The sequence below is a fragment of the Carcharodon carcharias genome, chromosome 28 (assembly GCF_017639515.1).
Source record: "Carcharodon carcharias isolate sCarCar2 chromosome 28, sCarCar2.pri, whole genome shotgun sequence".
In the NCBI taxonomy this organism is placed as follows: Eukaryota; Metazoa; Chordata; class Chondrichthyes; order Lamniformes; family Lamnidae; genus Carcharodon; species Carcharodon carcharias.
Genome location: NC_054494.1, coordinates 13,438,847 through 13,456,173, shown reverse-complemented (window position 1 = coordinate 13,456,173; position 17,327 = coordinate 13,438,847). Strand labels below are relative to the sequence as shown.

The 17,327-nt window shown below is 42.6% G+C and overlaps 1 protein-coding gene across 1 annotated transcript in view; it reads left to right on the top strand.

The window, feature by feature from the left end:
- mmrn2a (multimerin 2a) overlaps window positions 1–15,416 on the top strand; it is a 32,938-nt gene extending 17,522 nt beyond the window's left edge. Inside the window, exons 4-7 of the mRNA XM_041176480.1 lie at window positions 1,763–1,843; window positions 8,703–8,867; window positions 11,269–13,296; window positions 14,719–15,416. Coding sequence (XP_041032414.1) covers window positions 1,763–1,843; window positions 8,703–8,867; window positions 11,269–13,296; window positions 14,719–15,110 — 2,666 coding nt within the window. The 3' untranslated portion in view covers window positions 15,111–15,416. The remainder of the gene's footprint in view (window positions 1–1,762; window positions 1,844–8,702; window positions 8,868–11,268; window positions 13,297–14,718) is intronic.
- The last annotated feature ends 1,911 nt before the right edge of the window (window positions 15,417–17,327 follow it).

The window sequence follows — 17,327 nt, the reverse complement described above, 5'->3', positions numbered from 1 at the left end:
AAACTCCAGTTTCCATAAAACCGCTTCTCTTTGTTGCCATGTCTCCACTATATCTCTTTATGGGGAGGCGGTGACCACAATGGTATTGTCAGTGACTAGTATTCCCCGGTGCTCTGGGGAAATCCCACCATAGCAGATGGTGAGTTTTGAATTCAGTAAAAATCTGGAATTAAAAGTCTGATGAATCAAAATTGCCGATTGTTAGTTAAAAAAAAACCCATCGGGTTCACTTTAGGGAAGGAAATCTGCCATCCTTCCTGGTCTGGCCTACGTATGACTCCACACCCACAGTAATGTAGTCGACTCTTAAATGCCCTCTGAACAAGGGCAATTAGGAATGGGCAATAAATCCCAGCCTAGCCAGCGACATCCACATCCCATGAACGAATATAAAATAAAAAATCCCCCCTTCCCTGTTCATGAGAGATGGCCCATCACAGCTTCCCCTCGGCCACTATCCTACAATAAAACCCACCCACGAAAACCTTTTCATTAACATCTTTATCCAACAACGCATCTAATTATTACAACAGAAAGTAACTATTCACACCCGCGCATTTCCTTAGTGCCAGTCTCGTGGGTGCAAAGCTGGTAGATTTGCTTCCCTCAATGACATTAGTGAACCAGATGGGTTTTTACAACAAGCAGTAATTTGCTGTGGTGGGATTTGAACCCATGTCCCCAGAGCATTACACTGGTCCAAAGTTCAAAGGAGCAATTCAACAATCTGTCCTCCAACAGATTACTAGAATTACTGAGACATCGCACTGTGGGAGTAGTGGTGGCTCCAAGGGCTAAAATGTTGCTGAGGCCCTTTTTTTTGGGTGTGGGGCAGATCATGATTTGTGATCTGCCCTCACCCATTCCCATCGAGATAGGCAGCACTCATGAGGGAGATGGTGGTGTAGGGGTAATGTCACTGGACTAGAAGCCCAAGCTAATCTTCAGTGGGGGCAAGGGTTCAAAACCCACTACGGCATCTGGTGGGATTTAAAATTCAATTCATAAAATCTGGAGTTGAAAGCTAGTCTCAGTAACCATGACACTACCGATTGTTGTAAAAACCCATCTGGTTCATTAATGCCTCTTTAGGGAAGAAAATCTGCCATCCTTACCCGGTCTGGTCTACATGTAACTGGACACCCATAGCAATGTGGTTGACTCTTAACTGCTGTCTGAAATGGCCTGGTAAGCCACTCAGTTCAAGGACAATTAGGGATGGGCAACAAATGCTGACCTTGCCAGTGACACCCACATCCCATGAAAGAATGAAGAAAAAATGCAGGCTACTTGCATTGCTAAGCAATGTGATGTGGCAGAGGAGCCACCATTCTCACCAGCATCTCAGCAACTGGCAGACAGGGAATGGGACACAGTGCTGCTCTAATAGTTGCCTGACTTTTGGTTTCTTACACTGTCAATGCTTCTCCTTTTTGCTGCTTTCCAAAGGCTGATTGAGTTTTTGGCTCTCAATCCTGACTCCTTGCTTCGATTGTCTCCTTCTCTATAAATGTCCCCCTAACACACCAATTCCTAAATGTATGCTCGGTATAACCTCTCACCATGTCTGTGGAGCATTGGATGCAGGCAGCAAACTTGCATTTGAGACTTGTCTTCAACACACTTGATATAAGGAGCACCCATAGCGGAAAAAACAATCTCAACCGTCCTCGAGTGCTCCTGAATTATGGGACGGTTTCACGTGGAACACACGGTAGAATGGGAAGAATTGGAATGGTTTTAACTGTTGTGTTTTCCCTAGTTCCTGAGGAGCTGACTGCACCAGCCTCCCTGAAACAGGCCCTGGGAGGAGAGCAAGTGATCGAAGAACTCATAAACCCAAGTAAGTTACATTATAGTTTTTTTAAAAAGTTGTCTGCAACTGGGCTTGTTTTGTTAATTTATGAATTAACGAGGGACATACACCTGATAGCCCCTCCAACCACACACACACACACCCCGCCCCCCCTCACCGCATCAACCTCCCCAAAACACACACCTCCCTGAAATGACCAGGATTGGCCTCAAAAAGAAGCAGCAAATTACCACTTACTGTCCTAGACAAGGACATTCCCTAAACTGTCCATTTAACTATTCAACATCCTGGGGGTTACCATTGACCAGAAACTGAACTGGACAAGCCATATAAATACTGTGGCTACAAGTGTGGGTCAGAGGCTAGGAATCTTGTGGTGAGTAACTCACCTCTTGACTCCCCAAAGCCTGTCCACCATCTACAGGGCACAAGTCAGGAGTGTAATGGAATACTCTCCACTGGCCTGCATGAGTGCAGCTCCCACAACACTCAAGAAGCTTGACACCATCCAAGACAAAACAGCCTGCTTGATCAGCACCCCTTCCATCAATTTAAACACTCACTCCCTCCACTACCAGTGCACAGTGGCAGCAGTGTGTACCATCTACAAGTTGCACTGCAGCAACTCGTCAAGGCTCCTTCAACAGCACCCTCCAAACCCATTACCTCTACCACCTCGAAGCACAAGGGCAGCAGAAACATGGGAACATCACCACCTGCAAGTTCCCCTCCAAACCAACATCATCCTGACTTGAAAATATATTGCTGTTCCTTCATTGCCGCTGGGTCAAAATCCTGGAACTCCCTTCCTAATAGTACTGTGGATGTGCCTACACTTCAAGGACTGCAGCGATTCAAGAATGTACCTTCTCAAGGGCAACTAGGGGTGAGCTGGTTTTGCCAGCGATGCTCACATCGCATTTTGAAAGAATGGGAAAAAAAAGTGCAGATTATCAAAGGGAAATGGCTTCAATAAGCCTTTTCATAGGCCTCAAAGGCGTGGATCAATTTTATCCATTTTAAACAACAGTCCAGTGCAGTTGGACGCTGCCCTTTTAAATTGGGGTCAAAGTTTGAATCCAGACGGTGCATTCCCATTCTGCTATTCTTTGATTTTTATGTTTAACAAACTTCAGTCATAATTCACAGCATCAGTTGTACAGTCTGGTGCAATGTTTATGCTTCCTCTATTCGAAGGCTGGGGTAACATGAAAACGCTCACGTAAATTCCACAAACGGGGATTGTGCCTGACTCTGTACAATGTGACAATATCAAATATTTTACGTATAAGGTTTGTTTGATTGCGAGTGAGGGTTGATGTCCGGGAATGATTTGTGCCTCAAACATGAGAGATATATAACTGGTGTAACCCCAAAATTGTAACTGAAGGGGCTATTCTTCGAAGGTTGGATTTAAGATACATCATTACGTTATATCTCATAGCAGAGACTTTTGTAGGCAATACAGATCTGTCTGATTCATGGACTGCGAGGTGTTCCGACAAATGGTTTGAATGGGTGTCCTGATCTGTGATTGTCCCGTGAAGCTCTGTGGCAACAGTACCAGGATCATAAAACTTATCCCATCACCAAGGGAGAGTGGAGGGAATTTCACCCTTATGCTATATTTAACTTGAGTGCACTAAATGGGGCAAAGTGGAGGGAGTGGGACTTTGCATCTGATCTATGCTGCAGCGATGTGGGGCCTGCTTCATGTCAACACTACGTGGAAAGAATAGCAAAGTGTTCCATTCCCCATTGCTAACATTCCTCATCGCTATGAGGGCAAATTCCAAAAATCCCACTTCTTCACCTGATTAAATAACAATGGGCAACTTTTCAGATTAGCCAAGATTGCTTATGTTTGTAGATACTCTGCAAGTAGAGCCTCTGTCCTTCTTTGAACTGGGAAAGCCAGTGGAGTGGCTGAAGAGCAACTTTGATCATTCAAAACTACACATTTGCTGTCCTGTTTCCAAACACGCTTGAAAAGGAAACATTTTGGACCCCAGTTAGCAGCTACCTCTGTGCTCACTGAAGTCCACCCTGTTGCATTGAGACTTTGCCCTCATTTCCAGCCTTGCTGTATCATAATGCTGGAGCTGGCCTGAAGCGTTGTCCCATTTTGAAGCCTGTGTCTCTTACTAATCCTTAGCCCTATGTTCACCGAATCATAGGCCTTGACTTTAAAAGCTGGCTGTGGACCGAAAGAGTTTGGGGATATGGAGACCTGGGCGATATTAATGGCATTTAAATAAAGCTCCCACACAATACCCAGCCAAATTCACTCCCTGGCCAGTGCTCAGGAGTGAGAATGTGGCAGCAGCAGGCCACAGACAAAGGCTTTCAAATTAAACTCACTCTCCCGCCATTGCTACCTAGTCTTGCAACTTTGCCCTCTTTATCTAATTCTCCTTTGAAAGTTACTACTGAATCTGCTTCCACTGCCTTTTTAGACAGCACATTCCAGATCACAACAACTCACTGCATTAAAAAAAATCTCAATTTAAATGCTAGGCTGTCTTCAATCCTCTGCTCTCAGATTCCAATAACATATTTGGGAATTAACCTGTCTGATTATATTCATAAATGACCCAAAGCCAAATGAAGTTGGAACATTATTAGATATACTCCACTTTGCTCAGAGAGTTGTCAGGAATCTGATTCTGAGTTCACATTCCCAAGTGTAAATTTTGAGTGGCTCTGTCCTTGGAATGTGGTGTCACTTGGCTGGAGTGAGGTTCAGAGAATCAGGTGTAGAGGTTGTTGTGAATTCCCAATAATCCTGGGTCTAATTTTAATGATTTGGGAGTAACTTGAGCAGGTGACCTCTGAATCCATCCACTCTCCTATCAAAAGGGAGTGCAGCCCTCCACTTCCGCGTTGGTGAGTTAAGTGAGGAAGGAGATTTGGAAATATATTTTTCACTGTCGCTGGGTCAAAATCCTGGAACACCCTTCCTAACAGCACTGTGGATGTACCTACTTCACATGGACTGCAGTGGTTCAAGAAGGCAGCTCACCACCACCTTCTCAAGGGCACTTAGGGATGGGCAATAAATGCTGGCCCAGCCAGTGATGCCACATCCCATGAATGAATTTTTAAAAAGTAGTCCATTCAGCCCCTCGAGTCAGCTCATGGCTGATGTACACCCTAGAATCTACTTAGCTGCCTCTGTTCCAGATCCCTTGATAACTTTACCTAATATTATTGATCGCAGTCTTGAAAATTTCAGTTGACACCTGACCAGCATCTACAGCATTTTTGGGAGAGAGAATTTCAGATATCCAGTACCCTTTGTGTGAAAAAAAAACTCGCTGACTCTCCATCCCTAAATGTCTTGGCTCTAATTTTAAGATCAGTTTGTCAGCATAAGCAATGGACAAGCCGAAACTATTTACAAATGGATTCTAAACACAACTGCCCAGGGAGTACAGCTGAATTGTTACATTGAACTGAAGGAGCCTCCCTTTAACGGAGAGGCAAGAAAACAAGGCTCATTGCCAGTTCCAAGAAGTGTCCCTGGAGTAATCCTTATTGTGTAGCTTGCAACCTCGGGAGACAGGTGCGGCTACACAGGCTGCTTGGTCACTGACAGAACACAATATAAATCAGCTCTCAGGCAGGAAGCCTGCACTCCCCTCTATCCCTCTATTCAGGAAGCTCCTGCATTGATCCCATGAAATCCTCTGCAATTTTCAGGAAATCTTATGGCTTTTCTTTCTTGTACTTGTTGGTTATTTCGGAACCACTGAAATGGTTCCGGCTCCAGATGCCCTGGTTCAACTTGATGCCGAGCAGCTGCTCCGTGAGAGTTGTACTCAGTCAGCCTTTCAACCTCGACCTCATCAACCTTGAGGTTGATGAAATAAGGAACTGGGCAGGGGTCTGAGCAGTGTAGGGTCTGGGCAGCACCTTCTGCACCTGAAAGCACCTTCTGGCTGTTAAAAAACAGAAACCGGGAGCAGCAATTTTCCGGGACTTACTGGTTCCTAGTAACATGATGGGGAGACCCACTCTAACCAAATATGCATCAATTGTTAACACCTTAATCACTGCTCCAGGATTGTCTTGATGTCTCCAGAAGTTAAAATTCAGCTGGAGGACATTCCTGCCAGTCATCCTGGAGAAAAATCAGAGGCTCTAAAAAGGTGTTTTCTTCATTAATCAGTTGTAAAAACATTGGTGATAATTCAGGCTGTTTGCAGGACAGTCAATAATTATTTTCTTGAGTAATGAAGTCTCTTCACTTTTCAATTGGTGCAGAAATACTGGTGATGAATGGTGCTTTTTTAAAATTCATTTACGAGATGTGGGTGTCGCTGACTAGGCCAGCATTTATTGCCCATCCATAATTGACCTTGAGAAGATGGTGGTGAGCTGCCTTCTTGAACTGCTGCAGTCCATGTGGTGTAGGTCATGTGATGAAACCTTAAGGAATACATCGAATCGAAATTGACATCCCTAACTCATTGTGACCTAGCTCCCCATGTAACCATTGCCTTTATTATTCATTACCAACATCTACTTACTGTAGTGTAAAGATCTGGCACATACAGGGTTAATGTGGGACTGAGTACAGTACCGTCCACACAGTGATGTAAGAAGGCACATGACCCAAACCCAGCGGTTAGTGTGGTGTTGAAGAGATGTGTAAAGACCTAAACATGGACATAGCTCCAAGCCTTTACCCTTTTCTGTACATGTGTAAATAGTTCTAATAGTTAATAAAGACTTAGTTGAGCTACTGAAGGCTACAAAGACTTCTTTAAGACATACCATTCTGTAATCAACACACTCTTACATTTACCCTTGATATAATGGCCTTCACCTTGTAAAAAAAAACCTTTTGTGTGGTAGCTTATCTCAAGTCTTTTATAACCCTACATCTGCTTTGTTTTTGGCTTCAATTTATTAACTTCAGGTGTCATGTAAACCACCTTTGATGATTTCTCTTTTGAAATAACCTCAGCTGTTGTTTGTTGGATTATTTTCATTCAGGTACTTTTTCTAGTTTGTTCCCAAATATTCATTCCATTAATTTCCTAATATTTAATCGAATTAATCATTGCATCATCAAATGGGGGCTTGTTCCACACATCATTTGTAAGAGTGTTTCATGTATATGTGAACCCATTCAGATGAGGGACAGGGAGGTGGGGACTAAAGGTAACCACTGCCAAGTGTCCGCATCTAAAGAACTCACTGTACATCCAGTATTCCTTCTTATTAGGCCTAGCAAGAATCTGTCTACTTGTTTGGTGGTAATAGTTTGGCCTAGAGGTGATGATGTGGGGAGGGAATATACAATCACTTAGCAGGTAAATCCTCTATCCTAGTTTCTTATTGATCCTTTGAGGTTTGTGAGCTGCACTTTATTCAGTATTTGTTCTGGTTCCTCTGAGAGTTCTGATCAGCACAAATACTGTTGCTATGGTAACTCTCCTCTCATCACGACAAGGTAACAGGGATATTCTGTCTTCCATATTCTTCTGTTTTCAGCTTGCTTTCTCTCCCACAAAGTGCTGACCTCTGTTGGGTACAGGTCTACAAACACTTGCTCTAGTGTTTGGCCTCCTGTCCAACAGGTCACCCAAGTCGATACAAGCTATTTGACTGTGGAGTGCATTGTAATCAAACCAGATCCTGCTATCCCCTGATGCACATGCACACACACTCGCATACATTCCTGGAATTCTGAGCTGGAATGGAGCTTTGGCTGATATTCCCGCATTAATCCCAACAATGCTAAGAGCAGTTGTTGCACTCAAATGACAAGACTGGGATAAGATCAAATAACTCAGTCCAACCAGCAATCGATCCTTGGGACTTCTTGCTCCATTTGGCTTATTCCACAAAAGGGTTAATTTCAGAACTATTCTTTGGAATGTGTCCCTAGGGAGATAGCAGAAGCAGATAGCACTGATTAATTAGCTGAATATTAGATAGATTTTCAGAAAATATCGTTTTGGGATACAGTACCTGAGCAATTTGAGACATCACACAATGTTGATGTAACATGCTTGGGCAGGCAAAGGTAACTTGGGACCTATGGTTCTCAAAGCTCTCCACCACTGGGAGTTTGTTCCCTCATCTCATGCCTGGGTCTGTTGTAGACTCATTAATGGAAATTGTGCTGTGATTAGTCAACAACTCCATGCAACTACCAGAATAGTAGAAGGTGAATGCACACAGGAACATAGGAGCAGGAGTAGGCCAATCGGCTCTTTGAGCCAGTTCCACCATTCAATTAGATAATGGCTGATCATTCAACACCACTTTCCCTGCACTATCTCCATATCCCTTGCTGTCATTAGTCTCCAGGAATCTCTCAATTTCTGTTTTGCACATGCTCAGTGATTGAGCTTCCACAGCCCTCTGGGGTAGAGAATTCCAAAGGTTCACCATCCTCTGAGCAGAGAAATTCCTCTTTATCTCAATCTTAAATGGCCTACCCCTTATTCTGAGACTGTCTCCTCCAGTTCCAGACTCACCAGCCACATCTATTCTGCCACGCCCTGTAAGAATATTGTTTCACCTCTCATTCTTTGAAACAGGACCATAGGCTTTCTTTCACCTGGGCAATTCCTGTATTACATTTACTTATCAAATTTTTTTTGGAGTATAAACAGGAAATACTGAAAATACTCAACAGGTCAGGCAGTATGTGGAGAGAGAAACAGTTACCTAAAGAACAGGTGAAAGGTCACAGGCCTGAAAAGTTAGTTCTGCTTCTCTCTCCACAGTTCCTGCCCGACTTGCTGATTATTTGCAGCATCTGCAGCATTTTGTCTTTATAGGACTTTGTAGAGATTCAACAGCAAGTGGTTACTGTGTTCTGCCTGCAATGGTTGCGTGTACTCATCTATGGTGCTTTTTGCTGCAGGAGAACCTGTTACATCAATTGATGACCTGCAGGGCTCAGAATCGAAGCTGCATCATCTACAGGACGATGTTTCTGTTACCACTGCCTCCACACAAGCCTTCCAAGAACTACTGAATAACCTGACGAAAATTAATCCCTCAATGGAAAACAAGGAAAACAGAACAGGTACAGTCCAGCCTTGGTCTCTGGTAACTACATGCTCTGAGCCTGTGTTAAGGAGCCCCCTCCATCAGCAACTGTTACTGGACCTCTTTCCTGCTCATAGGCAGTTGGAGATTTTAAAATATTAATTCTGCAGATCTGGGAGTTGCTGGGAAGGCTGGCATTTGTTGTCTATCCCTACCTTCCCTGAGGTGGTGGTCGTGGCGGACATTTGATTGAGGTCTTTAAAATAAGAACACATGTTTGAGCTAGATAGGGCCCAGAGCTACAAGTATATGTTTTCAAAGTATAGAACCAAGTAACTGCTCAAAGGTACCTCTAATTTCAGACTTAGCGATTTTTGGAACTGCTATTTGTAGTGTCCTGAGACAGCTTAACAGAGTGGCTTGCTCGACTACATGACAGTGCAGCCGAGAGATAGAGAGTCTAGAGTCAAGTACAGGGTAAGGATAGCTGATTCCCACCCCAAAAGTGAATTGGGTTTTTAACGACAATCCAACAGCTTTAGGGTCACTTTTACTGACACCAGTTAGGGTGCGGAAACAGTGGGAGAGGGTGGGACTAGGGGGTTATGTGTGGAGAGCGGTGGGGAAGCTGGGCTCAGGGAGTAATATTAGTTCCATTTTAGTCCCCTCGTGGTGGGTAATGGAGATCCTGGTAAAGGGTCAGACACAGGCATGAGGTGGGCATCTCGTTTAAGCACAGACAAGTTACCACAATCAGCCTAGAAAGCTGAGACTTTTACTTCACAAGTGCGGACATTTGATTGAGGTCTTTAAAATAAGAACACATGTTTGAGGTAGATAGGGCCCAGGGCTATTAGTTTATGTTTTCAAAGTATAGAACCAAGTAACTGCTCAAAGGTATCTCTAATTTCAGAGTTAGCGACCTTTGGAACAGGAAAGGGTGGTGGAATCAGCTTCCATGGGTACTTCAAAAAGACTTGTACCTCAAGGGGACTAATCTGCAGATTTATGAGGATTAGGGATTAAATTGAACATCTTCCAAAGAGCCGGCACAGACACAACAGTCCCAAAGGTCTCCTTCTGTGCTGTTAGATTCTACGTTGCTGACACATTCAGAGAGTGCAAATTCACTGCAAGCGTGCAAGGATGAGGTTATGTTCCACAAAGGATATTATTGTCAGCTTTGACCGCTAGATTTTGTCCTTGAGAACAGTGACACCTAAAGACACTCCGTGGACACTGCAATTATCAAAATTAACTGAAAACCAGCAAGGGAGACATACCCAGCACCTCCTGCATACTCTCCTGCACCTCCTGGTGGCTATTTTCAGAACACCAAGAGAGACTCATTGATCAAATCACTTCCTCTTATGCTACAGCTGTTGTGAGGGGCAGGAGAATCCAAGAACAAAGGGGATAAATTTCCATTTGAAAGTTGCAAAGTCTTACCTGAAATCAATCCCGCAACTTCAAACCTGAACTGAAAGGATGTACTCGCATTGTAGGCGGTACAACGAATGTTCACTAAATTGGTACCTAAAATGAAGAGGTTATCCTATGACGAGAGGCTGAGTAAATTGGGTTTATATTCTCTTGAGCATAGAAGAATGAGAGGCGATCTCATTGAAACCTACAAAACTCATAGAGGGCTTGGTAGGATAGACGCTGGGAAATTGTTTCTGCTGGTTGGGGAATCTAAAACATGAGGACAGTCTCAGGATAAGGGGTGTCATTTAGGATTGAGATGCAGAGAAATTACTTCACTCAGAAGGTTGTGAATCTTGGGAATTCTCTACCCCAGAGGGTTGTGGATGCTCCATTGTAAGATACATTTAAGGCTGGGATAGACAGATTTTTGGGGAATCAAAGGAAATAGGGAATGGGCAGGAAAATGGAGTTGAAGCCCAACTTCATTACGCTTGTTTACATTTCAGATGCCACCCTTACCAACTTTCTTTATCCATCTTTCACAAACTCCACTTCTAGGAACCGTGTCTCTGGAGTTCTGCCTTTCGCAAGTTTCACACTTCCATCATCTCTGTCCCTGCTGTACTCCAGACCAATGACTACAAGACTCTTGTCTTCATTTTTAAATCTCACAAACTCACCCCAATTCCCTTATCTGAAATTCCCTGGCAGCATATTCCATTCTGCACCCTTTGTGGCACTGCTCAGTCTAGCTTCACCATCCTGGAACTCTGTTCCTCAGCCAAACCACCTTGTTGTCAAACTTAAAGGTTCCTTAAATGACTTTGCTGTTGTATTTGGTTTGCCTTGGCATTCATCACTCCTCCTTATGCTCTGAGCTGTTTCTTTCCACAGGTGGCTTTGTAAAAATTCAAATCATGGCTGTTGTTGAAAGTTGTACAGAATTGTAACATGGTCAGCTAAAATTTCTTACACTCACCATCACATGAAACATTTTTTTGGTTTTACAGAATTTCCAGCGCTTCAGGATATATTAAAGCCTCATGTTGAAAATTACTTGAGACAGCACCTTCATTCCTTGTGGACAACCTTTAACAAAAGCCTGCAGCACCTGTCTGATATGGTCCTCAACTTATCACAAGATATAGAAGTCAACAGGAAGAATATTAATGAGCTCTCAAAACAGCGAATACCTCAAAGGGAACTGGAGGAAATCAGCACTAAGTTACAATCGAAACTTGATGAGAACATCGAGCAGCTGCAGAAGGTTGAGGACATATTGAATGATCAACAACATAAGCTAAATTATGAATTGCACGCCCAGAAGGTTAACCTTGACCACAATCTAACCATGATTAAAACAGAGACAGATCTAAAAGTTAAGCGCAGTCAGAAGATGATTCAGATGAAATCGCATCTTCTAGAAAACACAACAGCTGAGATGATGAAAGAACAAGACAGACTATGGCAAGAAGTCGACACTTTAAATGATCGTCTAGCAAAGATTATCGAGCTCAACGGCTCAAAATCATGTTCATCATGCGACTCAAAAACTGTCCACCAAGTCAAAGGAATGTCAAAACAGGACTTTGACCAACTTAGGGAAACTGTTGAGGTTCATTCAAGGAATTTTACGCACTTAAATAGAATCTGTGGATTATTTCATCCTGCATCAAAAGCAATTTCTGATTTCCAGCAACAGTTGAAGAGGCAGGAGTCAAATTGTGCACAACTGGTGGCTGGCCTGAAGACAGATATGAATCAAAAACTGAATGAAACCAACATGAGTTTCACAGAGAACATTTTAAGACTGAATGTTTCCTTTAACCATCAAAGTTCAAGTCACGAGGAACGTCTTTACAACCTTGACGGTGATGTGAAAGAACTGAAACAAAAGTTATATAGAATGGCAGATGACCAGGTTTGCGGCTGTCAAAAGTTAATTGTGGATTATGGTTTGGTTGTTGATAACCTAAGGAATGCCAGTACCTTCATGGACAAAATGTACTTTGATCTGAATGATGTTAAGCAGCAGGAGCTAGACTTACGAATTAATCTAAATTATTCTGTTCAAGATTTGTTCAGGTCTTCTCAACAAAGACATCAAGATGTCCAGAATCTCTTGTTCTTGCAGCAAGAAGAAATCAACACTTTAACTGAAGACATCACAACACTTCAGAAGAATTCCACAATGATTATGAGAGAAATTAAGCATTTGAAAAAATTGGATGCTACCATGGATTCTCACATCAAATACCTCAATAGTTCCTTCAGTTCCCTTTTGGAAGATGCTTTAAGGCACACAGTCATTCTGCAGAGTGTGACGGGGCAGGACATATTGGAGATCACATCTGACGGTGCAACAGAGCTCCAAAAGCTATCCATTAGTGCTTTATATCAAAACCTTAATGAGACAGAGAATGACCTTGTTACCCATAAAATAATTTTGGAAAACATCAACAAAAGGGTGCAGGTGCTTGAAGAGGGCAGGTCAAATGATAAAATTAGGGAATCAAGTGGTTTGGATTATGGAGAAAATGTCTTGAAGGACAACTCATCAGAAATAGACGATAGAGACCACCTTTTCCTTGAACACATGGAAGCAAACTTTGAGGCACTGGAAAAGGAACAAATGGACGATTCAAAGTATGATTCCAATGAAATATCAAACATTAAAAAAGACATTGAAATGTTGAATTTGAAAGTAATTAAACTGGAATCCCATTGTAATAATGAAGATCCTTACTACAATCAGAGCTTGGAACAAATAAAGGAACTGTTTACAAAATCAGTGGAGACTGTGCAGTCAGATGTGTCATCTTTAAAACAGTTCCTTGACAGTCACATCTCTGTGTTTCAGAAGCTCACAGGTAGTGTGCACAACCTTTCTAATGGGACATTCCGTGTTGGACGAGGTAGCTTTGGCTCCAAGCGAATGAAAAAACAGCACAGGCAAAGCCACCATGGCAGCAAACACCTGGAGATTTATGGAAATGCTTCAATTGCAGTCAGCCAAAGTAGCATCCCAAATGCACAGGGTAAGTGCACCTTTCAGCAGTTGTACAAAAATATGATTAATGTGCATTATTCCTCTTCAAACCCTCTGCAGCCTTTGACATGATGAACTGCACCTTCCTTCTCCAGCACCACTCCTCCTTTTCCAGGTGGACCACCGGCTGTTGAAACCCTCATCCAATCTTTGCCACCTCCATACTCGATTATTCCAATGCTCTCCTGGCTGGCCTCCCATCTTCTAACCTCCATAAACTTCAGCTTAACCCAGGCTCTGCTGCCCATATTAATATTTTCACCCCTATATTTAAATTCCTTCATGACCATGTCAGCCTTATTGTGTTTAACCACTGTAGCTGTACAATCTATCCAACTTCCCTGTTCCTCTCTCTCTGGAATTTTGCGTGTTCTTGTTGCCCACCTTGACAGCTAGCTGTCAGCCACCTTAGACCCATGCTAGAGAACTCCCTCTCCTTAACCCCTCAGTCTCCCTCTCCTCCTTTAAGGCCCTGCTTAAGACCTACCTCTTTGAACAAGCTTTCGGTCACCCAACCCTCTATGCTTCTTTGTTTTGGCATCTGTTTGAATCTTTATGTTTCTGAAGTGCCTTGGGACATTTTTCCACGCAGAAGTGCCTTCAGGACTCAAGGGTAGTACTATTAAGCCACTCTTGGTGGTAGACATGCAAATTTCTACATCCAAAGTGCATTCTCTGCTCTTGTTTTCCTCACAGCTTCCAGGCGCATCCCAGTCAAATTTCTCTTAATTTCTGGGAACTGCAGAATGAAGTTAAACAGGGAGCAATTCTAATTGATTAGTTGTGGGGCCCTGGGAGGATTAGGGGGCAATCAGCAAAAGTTTCTTTGCCCTGAAGCTATAAGATTTATGGTCTCCAGGCAATGCTGGTGATTCCTAAGAGCTCTCATACTTGAATGTTTTCCCCCCTCTTGTGGGTCTATCTTGTCGTTGAGGTAGGAGTAGAGAATGCCCACTGATATGATTATGCAAGTACAATCAAGTCAGGCTGTTGCTCATCCAGTCTGTGGAACAGCTGATCCACCTTGGGTAGCAGTTCCCAGAAATTAAGAGAAGTTTGACTGGGATGCAGTTGCCCTAGTGTTATCCTGATATGATGCCTGGGTTGTTGCTGATAACTACATCCAAATTTCTTTTTGAACTTTGTGGCGAATTTACTTTTTAAAAGAAATAAAAATTCTCAGGATGTGGGTGTGGCTAGCAAGGCCAGTGTTCATTGCCCATACCTATTTTCCCTGAGAAGGTGGTAATAAGCCACCTTATTGAATTGCTGCAGTCTGTACTACTGCACTGCACAATTTAAAAAGCTGAGTTCTCCTGACATCCTGACCAGTAATTATCCTTCAACCAATAACACAAAAAAAGTAATCAGTTGCTTAACTTTTGATCTCTTTTGCTTAATTTTTGTCTAGAATTCCAGGTTGCGTTTTATGTGGGACTTTCCAACAATTCAGGAACTAACATGATTTTGAAGTTTGACCAGATCTTCCTGAACTATGGAGATGGTTATTCAATGGAAAAAGGTTACTTTAAAGCTCCATTCAAAGGCATCTATGTGTTCGTGGTGACCGTGGAGTTTGGCCACGGATCTGGTCTTAGTTATCTTTCGGTTGATGGCAACCACACAATCACATTGCATAACAGCAGGAAAAGACATCAGCACAACAGCCTGGTTTGGGGCTATGCCATCCTCCAGCTCAGTAAAGGACAGCATGTGTGGGTAGAGGTGACACAAGGGGTTGTAATTCAACAGACCCCGCCGGAGACAACATTTGGTGGATTTCTGTTATTTAAAACATTTTAAGGTTTCATTACCAGACCTGAAAAGAGAAGAAACATCAGACTATATTAACAAATTCACTGTTGGAGGTTTCCATTCAGGAACAAGACCTTTGCTGATCATCTTCCTTTACATTGTTGCACTATGCTCACTCACCATAAAGAGTTCCCCTAGGTTTTGCAGACTCAAAGGGCTGAATGGCCCACTCCTGCTTCCTATTTTCCTGGTAGCTCGTGGTTCTGTTTATTCACGTGCCTGTAGATGCATTACATTTGATTCAGAAATTACATAAAGATGCATCCCTTTTGGGACAGAGTAATAAATTTTGAACTCGTTTAATATTTATACTAAGTATGATATTAGCACATCATTACTGCACCAACAGGCTCTTTATTTTTAACTTAGTCCATCACTGCACAAAAAGGGCACAATAATTTAGCTGAGCTTCCATTTCCAAAACCCTTGGTCTAAAAGTGGGCAAATCTCATTGTGTAACCTCCTACTGGTCTTACTTGGTAATAACGTGCTGGAAATACTCAGATCAAGCAGCATCTGTGGAGAGGAAAACAGAGTTAATGATGACCTTTCATCAGAACCCACTGGGCAGAATTTTATGACAGTGGGATTTTACATTCCCGCTGAAGTCAATGGGGTTTATAGTGGCCCCCGTCCCCGCCAAAATGGGGCCGTAAAATTCTGCCTGTTATTTTGTACTTGTGGACACTGCAAACCAGCTCCAAATAGGATCGTTGCACCCATTTGTTTCCCTATTCATTTAGCAGGATGTTAATTCTAACAAAAGCCTAGCTGTATATTTTTAAAACTCAACTGGGAAATTCTTAATATGCTTCCCAACTAAGAAAATAACTATAGGCCGGGTCCATCCATGTGTTGACCTTTTCTGAGTTCCCCACTCCACTATGTAGAATTTTACCCTCACCTCAGTTTTATCCTTACCACTCCCAGGAGTTTGCACGAGTGGAAGGTGAGCCAATTGTGTGAAGGGCAATACCCTGGATGGGTTGCTTGGGGAACTTGATTGACTGGATGATCTTTTTCTGTTGTTTTATGATAGATTATCACAGCTCATTCATGCTCTCTTTCTGATGAGGAAATTGGATTGCTACTGACCCAGACTTAGCAAGTGGTACCAATCTCAGGAGCAGATCCTTGACTGAATGAGAAAGGATGGTGGATCAAGAGCCAAATAGGGAATGCATGGTTAGTTCTGCTTTACATGTGGACAAAGCACCAGATTCTACACCAGTCAGTTTATTTTAAAGTCAACATGAAAGAGTGATCAGGCTCAATATATAAGATTCAGAGAGGAATTGAAAAGACAAAAAAGAGAAACAAAGAGAAAGTATGAGAAGAGACTGGCAGCCAAATAAAAGGGAACCCAAAAGTCTTCTATTGGCATATAAATAGTAAGAGGGTGGGGCCAATTGTGGATCTAAAAGGGGATTTACGCATGGAGGCAAGGGCATGGCTAAAGTACTAAATTAGTGCTTTGTATCAGTCTTTACTAAAGATGATGCTGACCAAGTCATGGTGTAAGAGGAGGTAGCTGAGACACTTGATGGGATCAAAATTGATGAAGTGGAGGTATTAGATAGGCTATCTGCAATTAAAGTTGATAAGTCACCATAACCATAAGAGATGCATCCAAGGATACGGAGGGAAGAAAGGGTGGAGGAACTGGCCATAATTTTCCAATCCTCATTAGATTCAGGGATGATACCAGAGGACTGGAGAATTGCAAATGTTCAATAAGGATGTAAAGATAAACTACAGGCCTGTCAGTTTAACCTTGGTAGTTAGGAAGCTTTTAGAAACCATAATTCCGGATAGATTTAATAAGTCACTTGGACAAATGGATTTGTTAAATGAAAACTGCATTTATCTAAATTGCTTGAGGTTTTTCAAAGAGGTAACAGAGAGGATTGATGAAGGTAATGGTGTGGTGTACATGGACTTCCAAAAGACATTTGATAAAGTGCCACACAACAGGCTTGTGAACAAAGTTAGAGCTCATGGACTAAAAGGAATAATAGCAAAATGGATACAAAGTTGGCTGAGTGAAATGAGAGAGTAGTGGTGAATAGTTGTTTCTCAGACCGGCTGAAGGTTTATAGTGGGGTTCCCTAGGGGTCAATGTTAGGACCCCTGCTTTTCTTGTTATACATTAATGACCTAGATGTGAGTGTACAGGGCACAATTTCAAAACTTGTGGATGACACG